A 23840-nucleotide genomic window follows, 5' to 3' on the forward strand; every position below is an offset into this window, starting at 1 on the left:
TATACTGATATACTGATACTTTTATTATACTGTCATCAGGGTAGCCCCTGTGTAAGCTGGATCAGACTCTACACTCCACCTCATATTCTCTGTATTCTCTTGCCTGTGCTGGCCCTGTAGCAGCAGGTAAGGCAAAGCAGGTGGTGCTTGGTCAGCAGCACTTTCCAACATACAGATTCTCCTTTCAGTACCAAATCTTGAAAGGTTTGGTTTTACTAAGGTGCATTGCACCGTCTTACCGAACAGTAACAAAGTCCCAACAAGGAGGCTGCAAGAACAGGACCTGTCTATATACTGTTAAGCACTTACTCTTTACCTTTACTTTTTGTATCAAATCTGAGACACTGAATTAAATGAACCATCAAAAATATCAGTTCCTATCATATCTTTTTTTCCTCTAATAGAACATATAGCATTGTTATTCATCTTTAAAAGAAAAGGGCAAGACAAGATGGAGTAGATGCATTTTTCCTTATTCCTCCCACTGTGTACATGTATGCTCAGTCGTGTCTGACTCTTTCTGACCCCATGGACTGTAGCACACCAGGTTCCTCTTTCCCTGGGATTTTCCAGGCAAGAATACTAGAGTGGGTAGCCATTTCCTGCTCCAGGGTACTTCCTGACCTGGAAATTAAACCCGAGTCTCTTGCATCTCCTACATTAGCAGGTGGATTGTTTACCACCACTCCACCTGGGAAAGCCCACATTTCTCCCACTCCTCCAGCAGTAAATTGGTAGTGTCGCCCTTTCCCTCTCAGCATGGTGTTAGTGGAAGCCTACTAAAGATTTAAAGAAGATTGATCATTAAAACTTACAAGACTCCAAAATGTTCAGGAACAACTTAAAATCACTCATCATACTAAAAAACAGGGAAATCACAATTTGATTGAGAAAACAAAATTAACAGATTACAAGACCCAAGATGACACAGATGTTGGAAACATATATACAGAATTAAAGAAGGATTTTAAAGTGGCCATCATATAAATGCTTCAAAAAGTAATAACTAACACACTGGAAATAAATGAAAACAGAGAAAGCCTCAACAAAGAAACAGAAGATATAAAGAAGACCTAAACGGAAATTTTAGAATGAAAAAATATCAAAATATCCAAAATAAAAAGCTAACTCAATGGACTCAAAAAGCGATGAAGGAAAAAAATATCAGTGAACCTGAAGATAGAACAATAACAATAATATTAACAATAACAATTACAATAATATTGCAATAATAATAATTGCAATAACAATTATTGCATCTGAAAGATAAGCAATAAACTGGTTTCATCAAAATTAAAAAGACCGTCTCAATGGAAAGAAGAAAAAAATGAACTGCAGACTGGAAGAAAATATTTGCAAGTCACATATCTGACAAAACACTTGTATCTGGAGTAAAAAACAAACAAAAAGGCTCTCAAAACTCAACAGTAAAAATTAATGACACAATTAGAAAACAGAAAAAACACAAATATTTCATCAAAAAGGATATATAGATGTCAGATAAGCACATAAAAAATGTTCAACATTAGTAGCCCTTATGCAAATTCAAACCACAATGGAACAGCATTACATACCTATTAAAAACTAAAATACAGCTACAATATCAAATCCTGATGAAGATGCAGCATTTGATATTGAAACTGGATCACTCATACATTGTTGTAAAATAATACAGTCATTCTGGAATATAGTTTGTAGCTTCTTTAAAAATGAAACATATTTATTATATGACCTAGAATTTGCACTCCTGGGCAGTTATCTCAGAGAAATTAAAACTTACTGTCAACATGAAAGTCTATACACAAGTGTTTACAGCAGCTTTATTTACAGTAGCTAAAAATTAGAAACAACACATGGCCTTCAATGGATGAATGGTTGAAGCAGTACATTCATACCATGAAATACTGTTCATCAATAAAAAGAATGAAGTATCGATACATGCAAAGATGTTACAGATGTCAAGGGCATTATACATAAGTAAAGCTAATTTCAAAAGGTTACATACTAAAAAATTCTCAGAATGAGACAAAATTATAAAGATGGAGAAACAGATGAGTGGTTGCCAGAAGTTACGGACATGGAGATGGAGGGAGAGGAAGAGCGACTATAAACTAGTAGCACAAGGGACGTATCCGTGATGACGGGCCAGCTGTGCTTCTTGTTGCAGTGGCGGCTACATGACTCCACACATATCATAAAGCTGCACAGAACTATACACATACTTGAGTGAAAGTCTAATTGGTCAAATCTGCATAAGGTCTTTGAATCGTACCAAAGACTATTTCCTGGTTTTGAAATCAAACTATAGTGATATAAGATATTACCACTGGAGGAAACTGGATGAAGAGTACATGAAAGCTCTTTGTACTATTTTTTTTTGTCACTCTCTACAAATCTATAATTATTTCATAATAATAAAAGAAAAAACTAAAAGGATCACAGCAAACTGTGGAAAATTCTTAAGAAGATGGGAATACTAGACCACCTTACCTGTCTCTTAAAAAACCTGTATGCAGGTCAAGAAGCAACAGAACTGGACATGGAACAAGAGACTAGTTCAAAATTGGGAAAGGACTATCACAAGGCTATATATTGTCACCCTGTTTATTTAACTTATATGGAGAGTACATCATTTAAAATGCTAGGCTGTAGGATGAATCACAAGCTGGAATCAAGATTGCTGGGGAAAATATCAGCAATCTCAGATATGCTGATGATACCACTCTACTGGCAGAAAGTGAAGAGGAACTAAGGAGTCTCTAGATAAGGATGAAAGAGGAGAGCAAAAAAGCTGGCTTAAAGCTCAACATTCAAAAAACTAAGATCATGGCATCGGTCCCATCACTTCATGGCAAACAGAAGGGGGAGAAGTGGAAACAGTGACAGATTTTCTTTTCTTGGGCTCCAAAATCATTGTAGATGGTGACTGCAGCAATGAAATTAAAAGACGCTTGCTCCTTAGAAGGAAAGCTATGACAGGTAACCTAGAAAGTGTATTCAAAAGCAGAGATATCACTTTGTCAACAAAGGTCTATATCGTCAAAGCTATGGCTTTTCCAGTAGTCCTGTGAGAGTTGGACCATAAAGAAAGCTGAGTGCCAAAGAATGATGCTTTTAAATCGTGGTACTGGAGAAGACTCCTGAGAGTCCCTTGGATGGCAAGGAGATCAAACCAGTCAATCCTAAAGGAAACCAGTCCTGAGTATTCATTGGAAGGCCTGATGCTGAAGCTGAAGCTCCAGTAATTTGGCCACCTGATGTGAAGAGCCAACTCATTGGAAAAGATCCTAATGCTGGGAAAGACTAAGGGCAGGAGAAGAGGGCAGCGAAAGATGAGATAGTTAGATGGCATTACCAACTCAATGGACATGAGTTTGAGCAAAGTCTGGGAGATAATGGACAGAGAAGCCTGGCATGCTACAGTCCACGGGGTCACAAAGAGTCAGATATGACTTCCCAACTGAACAACAACGAACAACAACAGAAAGGGTTAAAAAGCAGAGATTACTATACCTGAGCTGATGCAGCTCATGCTGCCAGGAGAGGTTTTCCTGTTTTAGCTCTTCTTGCATAATCTGAAATGTTTTTGTCTTATCTTGATATTCCTGAAGTTGAGCCTTCAGTGGACGTAACTCAGTAATTTCTTGGTTAATCTGTAAATATTGCTGCTGCAGATTCTTCAACTCCTTCAGCTTTAACCAAAAGGAAAGTGAAAGGGTGATTTATCACATTTCATGAACATAGCTAGCTCCCTGTTAAGTCAGTCAACATCACAATAGACTACTAATACCTAACAATCCACTGACATAATTGCAGCATGAATCCCTAATGTAGTGAAATACACGCAGCCAGGCTGGTGGGAATCTCCCGATGGAGTGGCCATGAAGGCAGCAAAGCCCAGCAACTACTGCAACTTCCCAGTCCCCTGGCCCTGAGGTCCTAAGCTGATTCTAGATTTAAAACTCTGGAGATGGGATAGACAATGGACTTACAGCTGCTTGGGGGTGGTAACTCCCTAAGATAAAAAGTATAAAGATAGACTGGCTTTCTATTTAACCATGTGCCCTGGCTAGGCTTCTAAACACTGGTTCATGAATATCAACCTTAATTCTACCATAGATGATGTTGATTATAAAGAAGGCAGTGATGCCCAGGCCCAGTGCTTAAGAACAGTTAGAATTTGGAGTCAGCTATCCTGCCCACATAGTGGGCATGTTTCACATACTCTTTAAGCCTTAATTTCCTTCACCTATAAAATGAAGATAATTACAGTACCTCTTATAAAGATTATGAGAATTTGACAAGAAAATTAACATATAAAAATCAGTGGCGGTGTTGATGATGATGAACTTGCCTTTAATTAACAAACCTGCCTATCTATTACATTGCAGATATATCTTCTAACTCTTTACCCCCAGTGTTCATTAAAAGCTTGGCAGTAAGAAATAATGTGAGGATGTCAGGGCAAAGAGGGGGCCCCTAAACACGTATCTCTTTCACCCATCTGGAAATATCACTAAAGCTACAATAAAGATATTTTATAAGCATAAAACACATGAACAAGAACAACAAGAGAGGAGTCAGTAGCAACGAAAATAATTTTGGAAGCTAAAAAGTAGATGTATAAATGGTAACTGACTTAACAGATCTGGGAATGGCAAGTCTTAAGATGGCAGTAGGGAAAGTCAAGAACCAACAGAACTTACTTGGCAGACTCTTCAAAAGGCTTAGGAATTAAGAGCACTAGGTACTTTTTGGAAAAGATGGTGATGGGAGTAGCGAGGAGGTGATAGCTGAGATAAGCAGGATCAGATGAAAGATGCTTAAGAAAACAACATCCCTAAAAACACTCCCAATTTCACACTTTTTGTTACTCTGACAGACAACTAGAATTTTATCCTTTAGAGAAGGCTGAAGGAGTGTCTCTGGACTATGGAACAGTTGAAGGTAAAGGTACTGCTCCAGCACCAGAGTGATCAAGTGAATGTATGCTTTCTGAATATTAGAAGACATTCCCATACTCAGCTTGAAGAGTTCTGACACAGAGGCCTTAACCATCCATGCAGGAAATGGAGAGGTCTTCTTTGGAAAACCTGACTAACCCAAGAGGAACTAAAGATATCAACATGGGGACTGCCCTCAAAAAGCTCAGCAAGATAACCATGAGCTGAAACTCACAGTTGGGAAGTCCCACCCACAAGCATTTTTTAGACTCCACCTTTGAACATGAAGAATAAACCACTGATTAACCCTTCCCTGAAGAACAGCTAACATTAGGCAGGGATAAAAAGAAACTGAAAGAAAAGTAATTCAGAAGACATTAACAGAGGAAAGCATGTCATGTACTCAAAGATTTAAGAGAATATTGGAAATCAGAAGCATTACAGCAGAAATTTTAAAACTATAAAGAAAAACTCAAGAGAAAATTTCAAAGAACAAAATTGCCCCTAATCTACTTGGAGAGATAAATTAAGAACATCTATCCATGAGACCAAAAAAAAAAAAAATCCTTAGAAATCAGAAACATGATAACAAATATGAAAACTTCAATACAGGATTCATAAGACAGAGGTGAGAAAAACCTTCCCAAAATAAAACAAAAAGAATAGAAAAGGTAAGAAAATTATAGAACCAAGCCAGAAGGCCCTACATCTAAATAACAGGATTTTCACAGGGGAAAAAAAGGCGGTAGAGAAAAAGGACAAGGGAAAGTAGTAAAACACAATTCAAAGGAATTTCTCAAAATTGATGAACATGAATTCTTAGATTCAAAGGACTAGACAGAGTGATGAATAAAAATAGACTCACGCCAAAACACATTATTGTGAAACATCAGAACATACTGGACTGAAAGATTCTATATACAGTTGACCACTGAACAACACAAGAGTGAGTTGAAAATCCGTGTGTACTTTATTGTCAGCCCCTCGTATATGTGGTTCTTCTATATCTGCTGTTCCACATCCACAGAGTCAATCAACTGCTGATCCTAGAGTACTGTAGTATTTATTACTGTAGAAAACCCATGTATAAGTGAATCCATGCATTTTAAAGCCATATTGTTCAAGGTCCAACTGTATTTCCAGAGAGAGAGAGAGGGACATGAGGGAGGGAGAGAAAGATAGAGAGAGAACTAGATAAACAGAGAGAGAACTAGATCACATAAAAAGGATAAAGGATCAGAATCTTTGGACTCCTGAACCACAATGTAAGCTAAAAGGGAATAGAACAATGTCTTCACAGTTTTGAAGAGAAATCATTTTCAGCCTAGAATTCTGTGCTCCACCAAACCACTGGAAATGATTAGACATTTACCTCCCCTGTATCTTTTCTTGGAGAGTTACTGATTTATTCCAACAAAATGATGGCACAAAACCAAGAGGAGGAAAACAGAGAATATAAGAAACAGGAGATCTAACACAGGAAAGAACAGGAGGGAGATATTCTAGAAAGAAAATTATGTCCTAGGAATAATATAGGGCAACTGATTCATATAAGAGCAAAAAAGAGAGTTCAAGAGAATTTTCTTCCTGAAGACAAAACATACAGGAAAATAAACATCTTGAAAAATGTGGATAAATGACAGTACATCTAGGGTTAAATTACATTGATAAGTACAAAGAAAACTCAGTAACAACAAAAACACAGTTACTCATTCCAGGAAAAACAAAGGAGACAAGGAAAATAAAAGTAATACATAGGTCGGGAGGTGCTTGCGCCCAACTGTGTCAGACTCTCTGCAACTCCATATTGCAACCTGAATACTGGAGTGGGTTTTTTCTTCTCCAGAGGATCTTCCCAACCCAGGGATCAAAACCATGTCTCCTGCATTGCAGGCAGATTCTTTACCCGCTGAGCCACTGGGGAAGTCCCTCACATCCCCTGCTTCTCTTGAATTGGCAGGTGGATTCTCTACCACTGACCCAGATGGGAAGCCCCTCATATCTTTAAACGCTACCTCAAATCACTTTCAGACTGAAGTGCACATACAAACGAAAAGGCACCTCTAGAGATTTGCACTCCATCCTTTAGACAGGAACTGCCCAAGTGCTTCCTTTGATTATGGGAAAGTCCTAAGGAAGTTTGGGTGATGAAAACTCCAAAATGTTTCCAGAGTTGTCAGTTACACGTAGTAGAATCCCCTGGGTTATTAACTCCTTGCCACTTAGACCCTCAGACTTTATTTGGGAAACTTCCCTTTAACTATGGAAAGAAGAGGACCAAAGTAACCTGAGCTCCTTTCAAACTGAGCTCCTCCCTTAGGTGGTCCTGAGAGAAAGGAAGCCTAGTCTAGGCAGAGGTGATAATTTGCTGGCCTGGGCTGAATATTTAAACTGACAGTGATTGAAATGTTATCATACATGCAGCCAGTGGCTGAGAGACTAGAAATTTCAATGCTCATGAGACAGAGTGAGAACAAGATGCATGGAAAAGAAGAGTTGATGGAGTTAATAATACATTCAGTAAGTATGCAGAAGGGCCTCAGCAGACTGGCAGGGCCTGTATGCAATATCACTGAGTCAGACTGTCAGGCCTTCATGTGATTTATAACCCTGCTTAGGCACCCCACTCCAGTACTCTTGCCTGGAAAATCCCATGGATGGAGGAGCCTGGTAGGCTGCAGTCCATGGGGTCGCGAACAGTCGGACACGACTGAGCAACTTCACTTTCACTTTTCACTTTCATGCATTGGAGAAGGAAATGGCAACCCACTCCAGTGTTCTTGCCTGGAGAATCCCAGGGAGGGGGGAGCCTGATGGGCTGCCGTCTATGGGGTTGCACAGAGTCAGACATGACTGAAGTGACTTAGTAGCAGTAGCAGTAGCAATTAGGCTTTATGATTCAGTCATGGCAGATGTAAAAGCCTCAGTCTCAAAAGTTCCTATAATCTCCCTACACACCAATTTCACAAAATAGAGAAAACAGTGTTTTCAGTAACAACCACACTGATAGAGAATATCCACCACAATTGCTGATTATCTACCATATGATTAACTACCTTTCTGCTAAAAACCATGTGAAATACAAACGCGTATAAGATATGACATTTACCAGGAGTTTGAAATTTAAATGGTGCAATAAAAAAATACAAAGGTATAGAAATTTTACACACACAAACACACACACCCATATATATCAAGACAACATGGGACAAAGGAAAAGAGAAGCACGAGGAAAGTACAGACAGAAGGTAATAGACAATCAAGTGATCTGGAAATGTGACCAGAGGATCTAAGTTCTGGAACAACCTTTAAAGAGTAGGAATATTTGCCCAAAAAAGGAAAATGGAGAGGACATTTTTGTTCAGAGGATGGTAATGTGGGTAAGTAGACCAGTTTGTGGGTGAGCAGATCAGATGGCTGACAATAAGAGAAAGAGTAGGGAAGGGGACGCTGGAAAGACAGGCAGATACAAACCATGGGGTCTTAAAACCAGACCAAGAGGTTTGAATCCTAAGCATATTTTAGAGATAGAATACTTTTTAAAGGTTACTGAACAATGCAGTAATAAGAGAGTAGTTTCAGAAAAATGTATTCAGCAATGGAGGGGTAACAACTGGGAGCACCAACATTATAACCATTTAAGGGTAAAGTGTTAAAAATTTATCCTAAGGTGTTGATGATGGAAAGGAAAAAAGAAATATTTGAGGCACACTATGAATAAAGAAATGATAGACCCTAGATAGGCTCAATGCAGGAATACAGCCAATATTTTGTAATAACTGTAAATCAATTTACAGTAATTTAATTTATCAATTTAAAGTAACCTTTAAGAATTGTACAAAAATTTTAAAAAAGAAATGACAGACTTTGATGATTAAATGAAATAAAATCATAGACAGTTAGAGTCTTAGGAAACAGAAGAACATTTCTATAAGTTATATGGAAATTAAAAAAGGCTGGCTTTATAGCATAGGTAACTATAGTCAGTATTTTGAAAATAATTTCAAAAATAATATATGTGTATATGTATAACTAAATCACCTTGCTGTGTACCTAAAACATTGTAAGTCAACTGTACTTCAATAAATATATATATTAAGAAAAAAATCAAATAAATAAAAAATGCTTTGGCTTGTAAATACCCAGCAGACAAAAAAGTATTAATAGAACAGGGGTTAAGAGATGGAAAGTTTAGTCCCTAGTATTTACAATAGCTAAAAATAGTAAAGCAACTCATTGAATAAAACATAGCTAATTCAGACTCTATCCTACCAGCTTTCAGGAAAAAGATTTTGACCTAGAAGATAATCAACACCTGGATAAGTCAGCAGTGCCCAACCTTTTTGGCACCAGGGACCAGTTTCACGGAAGACAGTTTTCTGCGACCGGGGGCGGGTGGAATGGGGATGGTTTGGGGATGATTCAAGCACGTTTCATTCATCGTGCACTTTATTTCTAGTCTCACGCCACTGCTATCTGAAGGAGATACCAGTCTGCGCCTGGAGGCTGGGGACCTCTGCTATAAACTATATGTGAGGTATATATGGTCCTGAAGAAAACTTTTTGCATTTGCATTCTGAAAACAATGACAAAAGCTTAAGCTCCTAGAACAAAGTCAGCTAAACTGAAACTATTTTAAAAATAAAAATAAATATGCCTAAGTTGTATTAATGTCAAAATTGTAGCTGAAAAGGGAGGTTTTGTTCAGATTACAAAAGGGAAAAAAGATTGTCTATAAATATTCAGTATTAAATGTAATATGAATGAACATATTATCTACCAAGAAAAAAAAATCTGCATAAGACTTTACAGTTTAGGAGAAATTAATTTTTTCCCCTGGGCTAATAATGGTGGCTTAAGACGGTAAAGCGTCTGCCTGCAATGCAGGAGACCTGGGTTCGATCCCAGGGTTGGAAAGATCCCCTGGAGAAAGAAATGGCACCCCACTCCAGTACTCTTGCCTGGAATATCCCATGGACGGAGGAGCATGGTAGGCTACAGTCCATGGGGTCACAGAGTCGGACATGACTGAGCGACTTCACTTTCACTTTCAATCTTAAAAACTAGAATTTTCATATTCTGGATTTAAAAATAGAAAATTTAGCCTTTTGAAGCTCAATTTATTGCCCATTTGAGTATATGGCCTAGACAGAGTTAAGAAACTGTCATGAGAGTGAAAAGAATAATGTCACAAAGTAGAATCCTGACAGCCTGGCTGGGCTCATACAGTTCTAGTTTTGCCTCTAAATTTTGATAATATGCAAGTTTTCAGGGAAAAAAAAAAAAAAAAAAGACCTGGATTAAACTATGGGATCCTCTTAAAAGCAGTAAAAATTTAACACTGGAGATCTTCCTTATCTTTCTCTAAGATTAAAAAAAAAAAATTGGATATATAAAGCAAAGTGGGAAAATGATTCAGTCTGCAAATAAAGCTTTACTAAATAGTCATGTAAAATTATTTAAATTAATCCCTTTTACATTTAACTCTTTTTTTTTTTTTGACAAAGTAGGGTTGTGTTTAGATAAGTACAAAAATAAGCCGACTCCTCTTTATCCTTAATTCTACCAGATTTTACTAAACTATCAGTGTGAAAAGGCACTTAAGTGATCCCAATACTTTCATTCAATTAAACTATGACAAATTCCAGAAACATGTGTGTGTGTGTGCGTGTGTGTGTGTGTATAAAATATATAAAATAGCTCTCCATCTCTTCGTCCTTTCGTGATCCATGGTGAGTTCTGTGCAAAGGAAATCTGTAATTTTTTAAAAACAGCAATGGAAGATTTAAAGTAATTTAAATAATGTTTCTCTAAGACCAAAAACAATCTGTGGGGCATATGAGATCATCCCAGAATACCAAGTTAAAATGAATAAAAATTTTTACCATTTTCTGTAAAAATGAAAATCAATTTAAAGAAAGTTTCAAAAACTCTCAGAAGAAGACCGGAAAGAAAAAACTAAACACTCACTAGTCGGTCGCGGTCATTCTGGAGTGACGACATAGCTTTTTTTAAACTCTGTACTTCAGCAGGGCTGGTTGCAGGTGGGGCTGGGGACCTCTGCCTCCCGTCCTCTGACTTGCGTAATTTCTCCAGTTCACTCAATAGGCGATCTCTCTCATTCTGCAGGCTGGCCATAGCCTTGGAAAAGGACTGCACTTGGTTGTAAGAATCTTCCAGTTGTGAGGACAAGTGAAGCAGTTGCTCATCTTTGGACAGAAGCTGCTGGTTAAGTTTCTCAAGGTGGGGCAAGCTGTTATCCTCAGTGGAAATCACTGGAAATGCAGCTTTAGAAACAAGAACATCTCTCTCCCTGCTTATGAGGCCCTGTTCTCTCAGCTGTGCCAACTCCTTCAGACTGGCCTCATATTTCCTTTTCAGTTCCTCAAGTTCCTCATGCGCCTGATCTCTACTGTTTTGTAGGGAACTCATTGACCTTCCAAAAGACTGGATTTGTGCTGTGAGATCTTTATTTTCTTTGGTGACCATGAGTAACTTCTGTTCCATCTCCACCAGATCTCTTGCTAGCTCCGCCACCCTCTCTTCTGCTGTCTCAGTTTCATTGCGCATTATCCCTGCATCGTGATGAAGATGCTTTAATTCTTTCTTCAGTTTGTCTTCAATTTCACCTACCTTCTTGGCAGCTTCCTTCTGAACATTAACCAATTCCTCTTCCAGTTCCATAACTCTCTTCTGAGAGGAAGAAAAGACAGTACTTAACTTCTGTACCTCTTCTTCTTTGGCTTTTAATTGGGCCTGAAATATTCCTAGAGTACCTTCTTCTTGCAAGGCTGTCAACTGTTTCTTTAATTGCGATAGAGAGACTTTCAAGCTCTCAGTCTCTTTAGCTAAATCTTGTTTCTCCTCCTGGAGGGCAAGAGAGGACCTCTGCAGCTCCTCCCTTGCTTCTTCAGACTCCTTGAGCTTTGCTTCTAATTTAGCATATTCACCTTTCACCTCCTTGACCTGCTGAAGCTGAGCTTCAAGGAGCTGCTTTTGCTGACAGTCTTTCTTTGATAACACTTGGTTCAGGTCTTCTCTATACTGGATCAGCTCTGCATTGAGCTTGGCATTCTCAGAATTAAGGTCATCCATATGACTTCTCAAGCATCGGATTTCTTCCTTCAGCTTATTATTCTCAGTGGCAGCATCTTGAATGAGTTGGTCTTTTTCCAAGATCACGGAGAGATGTCGTTCTTCCAGCTGTTGGTAGTCACTGACTATGCGGTCTCGGTCATCCTGGAGGGAAGACATGGATTTAACGAAGGAATTCAACTGCGCCTTCTGCTGCATATTCTCCTTTTTTATGTTTTTCAGTGCTTCCATAAGCTGATTGGTTCTGTCAACAACTTTTTTGTTCTCCTCTTCTAAGACAGTGTTCTCCTCTTCCTCCTGGGACAGCAGATTTTCCAGTTCTTTAATTTCTTTATCATGCTGCCTATGCAGTTCAGCCACGGCCACCTGGACTGCCTGTTCCTTGGCAGAAAGCAGGCTTATAATCTTCTGCTCCTTCATGTTTATTTCTTCATGCAGCCTACTGGTCAGTTGCCTGGAGGCCTGAAGATCAGTCTCCAGCTGCTCATAACTGAACTTACAATTCTGGATATCAGCCTCTTTCTGCTTTATGATCCCTTCCAAATTTTCTTTATTTTCCTTAAATTTTTCTAGAGAGTTATTTAAATCAGTTGACTGGTCTCTGAGAATCTTCAGTTCTGATTCCAACTTAGCTAAATCATCCTGAGAACTACGGTATAGATTTTGAGTCTCTTCGAGCTGGGACAAAAGTTCTTTGTTTTCTCCTTGCAGAGTATCACAGACCTTCTGCTGAATCTGGACCTCTGTCTGAGCTTTGGACTCCCACATCTGTTTGTCATGCTCAAGCCTAGAAAGAAAGAAGGTCATTAATTACAGATTTCAATGGAAAAGTACTTGATGCTTAAGAAACACAACAGGTACTCAGATCTATAAATGAATAAACATTCATAATTGAAGGTGTTTTTAATAAAGAGGTATCAGTTCTATGAATGTTCTGTATTAAAGGTATATTGCATCTAAGAATTTATATAAAAATAAACTCCAAAGTCTGTTGTTAATTTAGTGACATGAGTTTGGATACTCTGAAGCGTGCCCCCAATTTGTACTTGGTTCTAGATAAGCTGTTGTCTGGCCCCTGAATGAAATAACCTTGGTATGAGAGGCAAATGAGGAAACCTGTCTCTGAGCAGAGGGATTCTACTAAAATGAAAGAATATAGTGTGGGGACGCTGTTAGTTCCTGAACTAAAGTGATATAAAACTGGAGTTTGAGGAAAATAACTCCAGCAGGCATATGCAATATAAATTGATGTGGAATATGGGAAAGAGAAAAGAGGAGATAATTTCAAAGGCTAAGACAGTAATTTGAGAGTATAGAAATTTACACTATGGTAAAAATTCAGAGATGGGCAAGGACAGTAGAAATGAAAATGAAAAGAAAGGAAAAAGTCTAAGAGATCTCTCAACAGAAAAATGGGTAGAGAAGTAAATTAATTTTTCATGCCAAGACAAGTTGTAGCAGAAAGTCATTTGCAAAAAACAGCGAGACAGTGAGATGGAAGTGAGAGGGAATACATCTTCTGGGGGGAAATTTACACCAAAATTAGTCCCATAATATTAAAGGGAATGGAAATAGTTTATGACTTCCTTTGCCTTCAATTTCCTTTGGAAGAGCTAAAAGAGTTATTATTCATTTACCTGGAAATGTTGATCTTCAGTTCCTCCATATGGATGGACATCTGCCTAAGCTGATCCTTTAGAACGCTGCAATTCTCCTCTTTAAGTCTAATTTCTTCTTCTTTGGTCTGAATAGCATCACTGAACTTCCTCTCCCACTTTTTGGCTTCATCTATCACCCTGTCCCGATCATCCTGGAGGGAAGACATGCTCTTAGTGAAAGCTGCCAGCTGGGCCACAGTACTATCCAGGTTTTCCTGAAGTTGCTTAACTTCCTTGTCTTTCTTGTTCAAGGTGACCTGAACCTCTCCAAATGTCTCTTCCAAGTGGACTTTTTCTCTACGCAAAGCATCCAGTTTCTCTTGCATATTCTTCTTCTCTTTCAGGTGTTTCTCCTCTACTTGCTCCAGTCTTCGCTCAAGATCTTCATCCTTTTGTTTCATTTGGCTTTTAATGGATTCTTTATTTGACTGAAGCTCCTTTTTCAACTTGAGATTGTCTGCTAGGACCCTTGCTGCTTCACTTTGAGTATCATCTAGCAGTACTTTGAAGCTAGCTAATTCCAATTCTGCCTTCTTGCGGTGTTCATTGGCTTGAGCCAGATTTTCTTTGGTTATTTCCAAATCTTTTTGGGACTCAGTCTGAACAAATTCTAGAGCCTTAACAGTTCTCTCCAGAGCGCTGATTTTCTCTTGGTACCTAATACAATCCGTCTGCAGCTGCTTTACTTCTTGCTGTTTTTCTTTTAGCAGCTCCTGCAGTTCCTTCGCATGGCTTTTATTGCCAGGTCCTTTCTGAGCGCCTTGTATTTTCTCCATATATTCCTTTCGTATTTCTGATTCCACCTTAGTTTTCTCCTTGACTAACTGTTGCTTTTCTTCTTCCAATTCACTCACACACTTTTTAAGGTTCTGCATTTCGGATTCTAGTAGCTCGTTTTTGATCTGGGCATCTGTAACATCCTGATAATAATTCCCAATGCTTCCATTAAGTTCTGCTAACTGATTCATAAGCCTCTCTTCCAAATCATCTTTCTCTTCTTCTGCTGTCTCCTTTAACTTGGTAACTCTGGCAAGTTCTTCTTGGGTTTGCTGATTTAATAGGTTTATTTTGGTTACTTCTTCCTGAAGCATTTTTAGTTCACCATCCTTTGCCGCTATTTGACTCAATAAAGCATCTCTCTCGTTTTCTAAATTCTGGCTAAAGTCCTTGTCTTTCTGCCTGCCTTCCTCTAATTCAGTGATTCTTTCTTTGAGCTGATCAATCTGCTGAAGGTAGTTATTAATTTCATCATGTAAGCTGACATTCTCACATATGTCAGGCTTGGCACTGTTCTCTGATAGAGTGGATTCTAAATTTTCAGGCCTTGTGTTCATCCCTGGGGAATCTTGCTCATCAGCCTCACCTGGAGCAGACGGGGTCGCCTCTTCAGTGACAGCCATCTGGTTGTCATGCTTCTCAGTGGGCTCCAGGCTCGCTTGTTTGGACACATTATCTTCTATCTGATGCTTTAAATGTTGAACCTCTTCACTTAAAGAGTCCTTCTCTGCCTTTAAGGCCTTAAACTCCTCAGAAAGGGTTTTATATTCTGTTTTGACCCTTTCCAGCTCCTCCTTCATGTTGGAATTGGAAGAAAGAAGTGCCTCCATACTGTCTTTAGATGTATCTCCTGCAGGATGTACCTCTGCCCTAAGCCGCTCATTCTCTTCTTCCAACTCTAGGATTTTCTGCTGTTTAGATTTAGCAAACTTTCTCATCTTTTCTTTCATCTCCTCCATTTCCTGTTCAGCTTCCTGCAACTGCTTTTCTGTTTCTTTCTTGTTTGCTTCTGTGCTTCGTAACTTGCCATAAAGTTCCTGCTTCTCCTGCCTCACAGTTTCTACGACATGCTGAATTCTTTCTGCCTCATTACTAACATTCTCATAGGACTGCAGAAGAATTTCATATTCCTTTTGCAATTCTTGGTGTTTCTCTTGCCACTCAGTGCTTTCTGCAATCTTGGAACATTTCAAAGATTCAATTTCCTTCATTAAGTTTTCCTTGTCTTCAGTAAGACCCTCCAGTGCTAATTTCAGACTTTCACAAGAACCACTGAGACTTTGATTTTCCATTAAAGATCTGTCCACTTCTGCAATGAGTTTATCTCTTTCTTCCTGAAGAACAGCTAACTTTCCTAAGAATACATCTTTTTCTCTATTTTGAGCAGAAACTTGGTTTTCCACATCTGCCAGAGACTTAGTGAGATGCTCAATGGTGTCTCTGGCCAAAGACAACTCCTCCTGGAGACCTTTGTTTTCCTTTAGTGCTTCCTTTCGGGAAATGAGGGCAGCTTGCAGCTTCCTCTGTATTTGCTGTTTTGCTTTACTTTCTTCTCCAGTCTCTTCTGGTTTCTGCTTCAGTTCGCAAAGCTCCACCTGGAACTGCTTTATCTTCTCATCATGTTCTTTGGCTTGCATTTCCAGCTGTGTACGCAGTGCCTTTACTAAATCCTCTTGTTCTGTTATCTCCGTTTGTACTTTAGTAAGGGCTGTTTCCTTTTCACTAAGCAGTCCAGAAAGGTATCTAACTTCTTCTTCCTTTTTGCTTATGAGTTTTTGCAGTTCATCTAGTTCAGGCTTCAAGTCTCTTAACTGCTCTAATCCAGCAATCTCTAGTTGACTGCTTTCCAGTTTTTGCCTCAGGGTTTCTGCGTGGGCTTCAGCTTCACAGGACTCTGCCTTCAGACTTTGGATTTCTAAATCCTGTTTATTTATCTGCTCTTGTAACTGAAATACTTCTTCTGATTTTTTAGTCAGCTCATTTATTGTAGAGTTAACCTTTAACTCTAACTCTTCTTTCTCAGCCTCTATTTCTTTCAGCTGGGTCTTAATCTGGGCAATAGCAGCATTGCCCTGCAGAGCATCTGTATCTCCAAGATGAGAAGGCCAGTCTGGGTGCAAGTCAGACTCTGAAACAGATTGAACAGGCTGCTGTTTGGTGGTTTTGAATAAAGGTTCTTCTAAACCTTGAGTGGCAGCGCCTGGTTCCTGCTGGCCACTGCCTGGGAGTTTTCTGTCCATAGATTCCTGTACTTGAATCTGCAGTTGTTTTAGTTGGTCCCCAATGTTCTCATTTTCCTTGCTTTGCTCATCAAACTGTTCTTGCAAGCGATTATAGTCATCCTTCTGTTGCTTTAGCTCCTCCCTAAGATGTCTTTCTTTCTCCTGTGCCTTTTTTAGAATCACCTTGCGAGAGGTTAATACTTCCTGTAGCTTCTTTTGAAGTTGCTCCTTTTCTTTTTCAAGGTCGACTATTTTTTCTTCCAGTTCTGGTTTCCAGTGTTCTCCACTGCCGGCACCAAGTGGACTGATGGCCACTGCTTCTTTTACAGGTGCTGCTGAGTTTCCATCACCTGCATCCTTGTTACCTGTGGTTAACTTTTGGATAATTGCTTGGTTTTCAACAACTTCTGCTTGGAGCAGATCTATCTGGTTTGTCTTCTCCTGCAAATTCTGATTCATCTGTTTGACCACAGCCTGTAACTGTTCTTCTATTGCTGCCTTTTCTTCCAAATCCTTCCTAATGTGCTCTAGTTCCATTTCCTTCTCAGATATTATCAGTTTTAAAGACATTTCTATTTCTTGGCACTTAGAAGTCACACGTTTTTCTAAGTCTTCTTTGCTTTCTTTATCTTCCTCCACTTCCCTCCTCTCACTCTCATGGAGCAGGATCTCTTTGCTGGGTTCATCTTTCACTTTGGCCAATTCCTCTTCTAATCTACTGACTTTCTGTAGAAGTTCCTTTCTATTAATAAGAGCAGCCTGGAGCTTTCTCTTTCTCTGCTCACTTTCTTTCTTTACAAGGTCTAATTCACGTTGAAGTTCTTCTTTACTTATTAGTCCTGCTGGGCTCAACTCATCATAATTCTGTTTAATGCTGGAAACAATTTCTTTATCTTCTTCCATCTGCTCTTTTTTGGTCTCTTCAGCTCTGGATAATAAATTCAGCTGTTCTTTAAGAGTCTTTATTTCAACCCCAAGAGAAAATTTCTCTTCATTAAGCTGAACCATTTTCTCCGTCATACTAAAGCTGAGTTCTGTCACTTGCTGATCCTTCTCCTCAATGGTCTGTTGGAGTATTTCCACATCTTTCTTTTTTTCTAGTAAGAGTTGATCCATTTTTGCTATTTCAAGTTCCTTCTGTGAAAGAGCCTGTGAAAGTTCTTCCACCTTATTTGAGACCTCCCTCTCACGTTCTGCCCCCTCAAGCACTTCACTCTCCTTCTTCTGCAGCTGGCTCTGCAGGCTTTTGATCAAAGTACTTTGCTCAGAAAACTGAACCTGCACACCGTCTAGTTCATTCTGTAAAACTTCAATCTTCACATCTTTAGATTTGGCTTCTATGGTGAGGCTGTGGATCTGTTCAGTGAGCAAGTCGTGATGAGCAGTCTGACTTTCATAGTCAAGTCTTCTTTGCCTTTCTGCTTCTGCAAGGCTCACTTCTAGTTGCTGTACCTGAGCCCTCAGTTCCGTTACCACACAAAGTTCCTTCACCTGAGCAAGAAGCTGGTCTCTTTCTTCAGACAAAGCAGTAAAGGCATTGTTGGTGTTTTCAGCATTTTTCTTAAACTCTTCTATCAGCTGGGTTAGCATGCTTATTTCCTTCGCTTTCTCATCTAAATTTTTCTCATAGATTTCTTCTGCTTTATGAAGGTTTACCTCAAGCTCCAAAACTTGACCTTTTAGTCTTTCTAGTTCATCCTGGTGACACTGACAAATACCTGGGGCAGCAGAAGAGGGTTTATCATCATTGTCCTGCTCGGCTGATTTTAATTCCACTCCGGTGTAAGTTAAAGATATTTCCTCAGATGGTCTATGCTGGTGTTCGGGGCTCATCTGCTCTCCTTTCTCAGTTGTTGTGCGACTGCTCTCTTTATCTGGTGTCGGTGGAAAATGCTGCCCTGTATCTTCAAGCAACACTGTCATTTTAACTGGAGGTATTCCTTCACTCTCTATCTGTTTCATTTCTTTCTGATCAAGGAACTCAGGGTCACCTTCTGCCCTTTTGCCTTGAAGCTGCAGCTTAAGAAATGCAATCTCCTCTTGAGCTTCTTTCATTTCCAGCAATAAAACAGATAGTTCTTTATGCTTCTGAGTAAATGTGTTCTCCAGGGCATCTTGTCCACTTTCCTCAGCAGAAAAACTGCTCTTGTTGAGCCTGGTAATATCAACCATGCTCACCTGTTGTTTTTTTTTTTTAAAAAAAAAAAAAAAGAAAGCACCTCAATCAAATGTTTTATAGGAAAGAGCCTAACTAAAAACTGGTATTTTGTGCATTTTACAAAACGAAAAACTTTCCATCCAAACTTTCCTACCACAAAACTGCTAAATACTTTTTAAATCAGTTTTTATTTCCCAACTTGGACCTCTGAGGGCATCCTGTCAATCCCGCACTGAGCACTGAAGTCAAGTCATATTCATAAGACCTAAGGAAACCTGGGACTCATTTTCTAAATATTCCTCACTTGGGAAACTTTTTCTTCAGATTAAAACTGCTTATTTCTCCTAAGAACTACTTACAAATAAAAAGCAAAGCAAGAAATAAATTTTTGTTTCATCTCATGCCAAGAAATAAGTTACAGGATTCCTTTTCCTAAACTATTTATTGGAATAGGAAGTATTAGATAAGATAGCTATTAACAGACAAACAGATTATCAGACAAGTTGATTAAGATAAAGTACCAGGATAAAATAATCAAAGAAGAGTTCTGCTGGAGCTTGGGAAGAAATTACGGACCCATGTGACAAAATATTAACCAAGTTACTATTACAAAGCTTACTGTATTAGACTGCTCAATCCATATAAATTATTTCCATAATTGTCTTCCTGGGACAAAACCAGTGAATTTCATGGTAAATTTAGTATTTTATTAAATGAGTTTGGGAACCATTTACATAATAAAATATCCATCTTTGTCAACAGCAGCTTTTCTCCCCACCCCCCAAAAAATTCCAACTTGATACGAAGGAAAAACAAACAAACAAACTAGGGGATTGTCAAACAATGTGGTGGCCAAGCGCACAAGCTCTGCAGGCCAGCTGCCAGAGTTCACATCTCTGCCATTCACTAGCAGAAGCTGGCACACAGTAAGCCCTCAATGAATATTACCTATTATCTTGGTATCATTTTCAGCCATTGAGTAAAAGAAAAGAAATCATTACTTCAGAACTATATATTATTTTACAGAAAGTTATTATCTCATCATTTTTCATTAGCACTTTTAACCGTTTAAAATTCTTCACTCTCTGTATTACTTATACTCACATTTCTAGAAACCAAAACTGGACACACTTTTAGCAGAGGAAAATTTCCTTTATAATTTCCTCATGTCACATTACTATTTATCCATTCCTACATACATGAAAAATCTAATATAGTCAAGGCATCACTTTTGCCAGAAGATGGAAATACAACTAACTCCTTTTCCTGGTCTCTCTCATATCCTAAGTATTCTTATTTCCTCTTTACTAACTATCTGTCATGCCATTTCACTCACTCTCTTCCTTCCCTAGTCTCATTCTCTGCTGCTCCCTATCCTATCTATAGAGTTCAATTAACTTTGGCTTGATTTTTTTTTAAAGTCAATGTTATACATCAGAGAGCAGAAACTGGATAACTTTGCTCTTTCTAGCCACTCGCACTTTTCCTTCTGGTATTAGTCTTCCCCTTTAGACTGTGCTTACATTTTCTATGGACCCTTTCTATTCACTCTCTCTTATCCCAAGGAATTATCTTAGTCACCCTTGCTTTTACAATTTCTGTGGAGCTCTTTTCCCCTTACTTTTCCACTGTTTCCTATTTGTTCTCCCTTCTGGATATTTTGTTTTTCTTAATATTTCTTATCTGCTCTTGCATTTGTTTTCACTAGACATTAATTGCTAGCATCTTAAAACATTAAGCATTTCCTTGGCTAAACAAGATTCATTTTTCACTACTAAACTCTCATAATTTGTCAGTAACCATATAATGTTAAAATTATTTTCAAAATTGAGTCCACTTTTCACAATTTTGTGAACAGAACATCATATGAAAACATAATTGAATGTAAATGTGGAGGTTAACTTTATGCCTCAAATTTGGTTAGCCCACAATACTGAGATAATTGGTCAAACATTACTCCAAATGTTTCTGTTGAGGTATTTTTAGATAAAGTGAAGATCTAAACCAGCAGACTCTGAGTAAAGCTGGCTGCTCTCCATAACGTGGATGGGCTTCACTAATTGGTTAAAGGCCATAACCAAAAACAGATGGCCCTCCTCCAAAAAGAAGAAATTCTGCCTGCAGACTACCTTCAGATTCAAACTGCAACTTCTCTGGGTCTCCAGTGTGCTAGCCTACCCTGCAATTTTGAATTTGTCAGCCTCCACAATTACATGAGCCAATTCCTTAAAATAAAGCCTGTTTATATATATTTCACTTCCTATTAATTCTGTTTCTCTAGAGAACTCTAATACAATAAGCAAGCAGACACTATTGTAAAGAAGTTACATTATTCCTCAAGGCCATTTATGAGTCTATCACTCACTTCTTCTTTTTCATTTTTTTTCTGGCCATGCCACATGGCTTGTGTGATCTTAGTTCCCTAATCAGGGATCAAACCCAGGCCCTTGGCAGTGAAAGCATGGAGTCCTAACCACTGGACCACCAGGAAATTCCCCATCACTGACTTCCTAAATGGAAGGACAATTAAACACAATACAGCCAACAATTATCTTAACTTAGCAGAATATTGAGCAATCACACATTTCTTATAATGATTTTCAGGTTATAAAAAGCACCATTCTTTAAGGATACCTTTTGAATATAATCCTAAGTGAAACTGTGCCAAATGAGAAGGGGGTGGTGGGGCGAGACTGGAGATTTTCACCTAATTTCTTTACTGAGAAACTTTCTGAGGTGGGCAAAGAAGTTGAGATAAATGATAACCCAGCATGCAAAATAGAGTATCAAATACCAAATAAATGCTACTGTACCTGCATTGGTTCAACACAAATAAAATGTCCAAATATTTATAAACAAATGAGAGTAAATGAGAAATAATAACCATTACAACTCTCTTAAATCTCACTTTCTAGGTAATGTAATTCTCTGTCGACATTAGAAAACTGTACAAAAGCTTAGGCCTGAAACCACCTCCCTGATCGAGCTCATATTCTCATTATTTTAAGAATGCATCACTTACCTCATGGACTTCTCTATCTACCTCTCCAGTTCTCTTCTGAGACTCCAGGAGAGTAATCTGAGAGGATAGTTTTTCTGAAAGTCACAAAATAAATAGCCTTAGAAGGTAAATGTAGAAGTGTTTGGGAAAAACAAAACAAAACAGAGGTATGATTGTGTGTGAGGCTATTTGAGATGCATGAAATAGCCAAGAGGAAAGAACAGACTAGTTTGGGGGAGATAAAACCCTTATTTTATTAAAATAAAGAAGTGGCAAAAGAAGATGAAAAGATGAGATATAAGATAGAAGGGTAGTGGGTGTTAATGATTAACCTGAGTGAAGTATAATACATAGTGGAAGGCTTTAAAGGGGGCAAAAAAAAAAAAAGCCAGAGCACATGATGAAAAGCAGCTATTTCTACAGCATAATTTGGGAATTCTAGGGAAATAAATGTAACTTATCTATAACTTTTCTGTGTTCATATTATACATCATGCATTAATATAGCACTTAAAATGTCTTCTACGTTCTTTCACATATGTTCATAAGGACATCAAATTTTAGCATAGAAAGGAGCTATCCAATCTCTTCAATGACCATATGAGGAAACAAAGAAAGGACATGTCCTACAGCTAGTTCATACAGCTAGGATCAGAATTCAGTCTTCTGAGTTTGCACCCATGTCTTATTACAATGTGGATATCTAAAAAGGGTAGTAGTACCTTGGAGGATAAAAATATTGAGTGTTAGTAAGCCCCCAAGAAGTTTATACTCTTTCTGAGAAGCTAAGACAAGTATACGAAACAAACAAAAAAGCTTATTACAAACAAAAAAGCTTATTTTTTACATTACATCCAAGTGTTTTAATATGACCCACATGATTTGACCCCACTTATTCTACAAACTCTATACTGCTCCCCTTTTGCTCACTCTACTTCCAAGAACACTGGGCTTGCTTCTATCTGAAAACATATCAAGTTTATTCATACCTCAGGGTGTTTACACTGCTCTTCCCTGCTTGGAATGAGATGTGTTCAGTCTCTTTTGTGTGGCTGTCCCCTTTTCATCATTCAGGTAACCAGTGATCAGAGAGGCCTACCCTGACCACTCGGACACTACTTTCTCCTTCCCCCAGACACATGTGCAGTAGCCTGTTCTATTTTCATCCTAGTATTTATCACTCTCTGAAATTTTCTTATGTATATACATGTTTATGGCCTGTCTTGTCTTCTAATATGTTCAGAGCAGTATCCTCAGCAACTAGAGTAGTCCCCAGTACATAGGAAAGGCACCACAGATATTCACTGAATGAATAAATGAACATTCATGAAACAAATGAATTTAAGACTGTATATAATATGTTCAGACATTTCACAAGTATTTGAGGAAGGAGCACAGTGGTAGAAATGGAAGCACAAAAGGTGAGATTACTATTAATAGAACATGACTCATAAAACAAGGGTAACCAGACATGAAAACTAATACAGAAAACCTTAGGGCCAGAGACCCCTGCAGTAAAGAGCAAAGAGAACAGAACTCATGTAACCTCTAAACCATAATGAGCCACATGAAAGTGACAGAGACTGCTTGCAAAACTGCAAAATAAACATCATGGATAAGGCCTCAGAGAAGTGGGTTAAGTGGGTTGAATAATGAGTTGAATTTGTGGTATTCTTTATCAGCAATGGTAGGACTAGTCTAATAAAGGTATATGATCCCTATATACCTTAGTTTATAGCTAAGTGGAACTGTACAATGGTTAAGTTGGAAATTTTGGTATAGACTTTAGGAAATTGTACGAACTTTACTTGGTATTCATTCTCACTCTTAAAGCACAGTAGTCAGTTACTCCAGGATAAATTAGATAAGTGAAGCATTATTAACTACAAGTTACTAAAGCTATAAGGTCCTTGTGAAGCAGGTGACAAACGGAAGGAAGTATATCTTCATTCTTACTAACTGTTCACACATAGTTCAATAGAATAAA

General features: G+C 38.4%; 1 protein-coding gene across 11 annotated transcripts in view; it reads right to left on the minus strand.

The window, feature by feature from the left end:
- GOLGB1 (golgin B1) overlaps positions 1–23840 on the minus strand; it is a 76363-nt gene that overhangs the window by 15661 nt on the left and 36862 nt on the right. For all 11 annotated transcript variants that reach the window (XM_070796794.1, XM_019953178.2, XM_019953099.2 and 8 more), the window contains 4 exons: positions 21876–21949; positions 13676–18873; positions 10914–12825; positions 3514–3692 (listed from right to left, as the gene is read on the minus strand). In XM_070796794.1, coding sequence (XP_070652895.1) covers positions 3514–3692; positions 10914–12825; positions 13676–18873; positions 21876–21949 — 7363 coding nt within the window. The remainder of the gene's footprint in view (positions 1–3513; positions 3693–10913; positions 12826–13675; positions 18874–21875; positions 21950–23840) is intronic.

The sequence above is a fragment of the Bos indicus genome, chromosome 1 (assembly GCF_029378745.1).
Source record: "Bos indicus isolate NIAB-ARS_2022 breed Sahiwal x Tharparkar chromosome 1, NIAB-ARS_B.indTharparkar_mat_pri_1.0, whole genome shotgun sequence".
Classification (NCBI taxonomy): Eukaryota; Metazoa; Chordata; class Mammalia; order Artiodactyla; family Bovidae; genus Bos; species Bos indicus.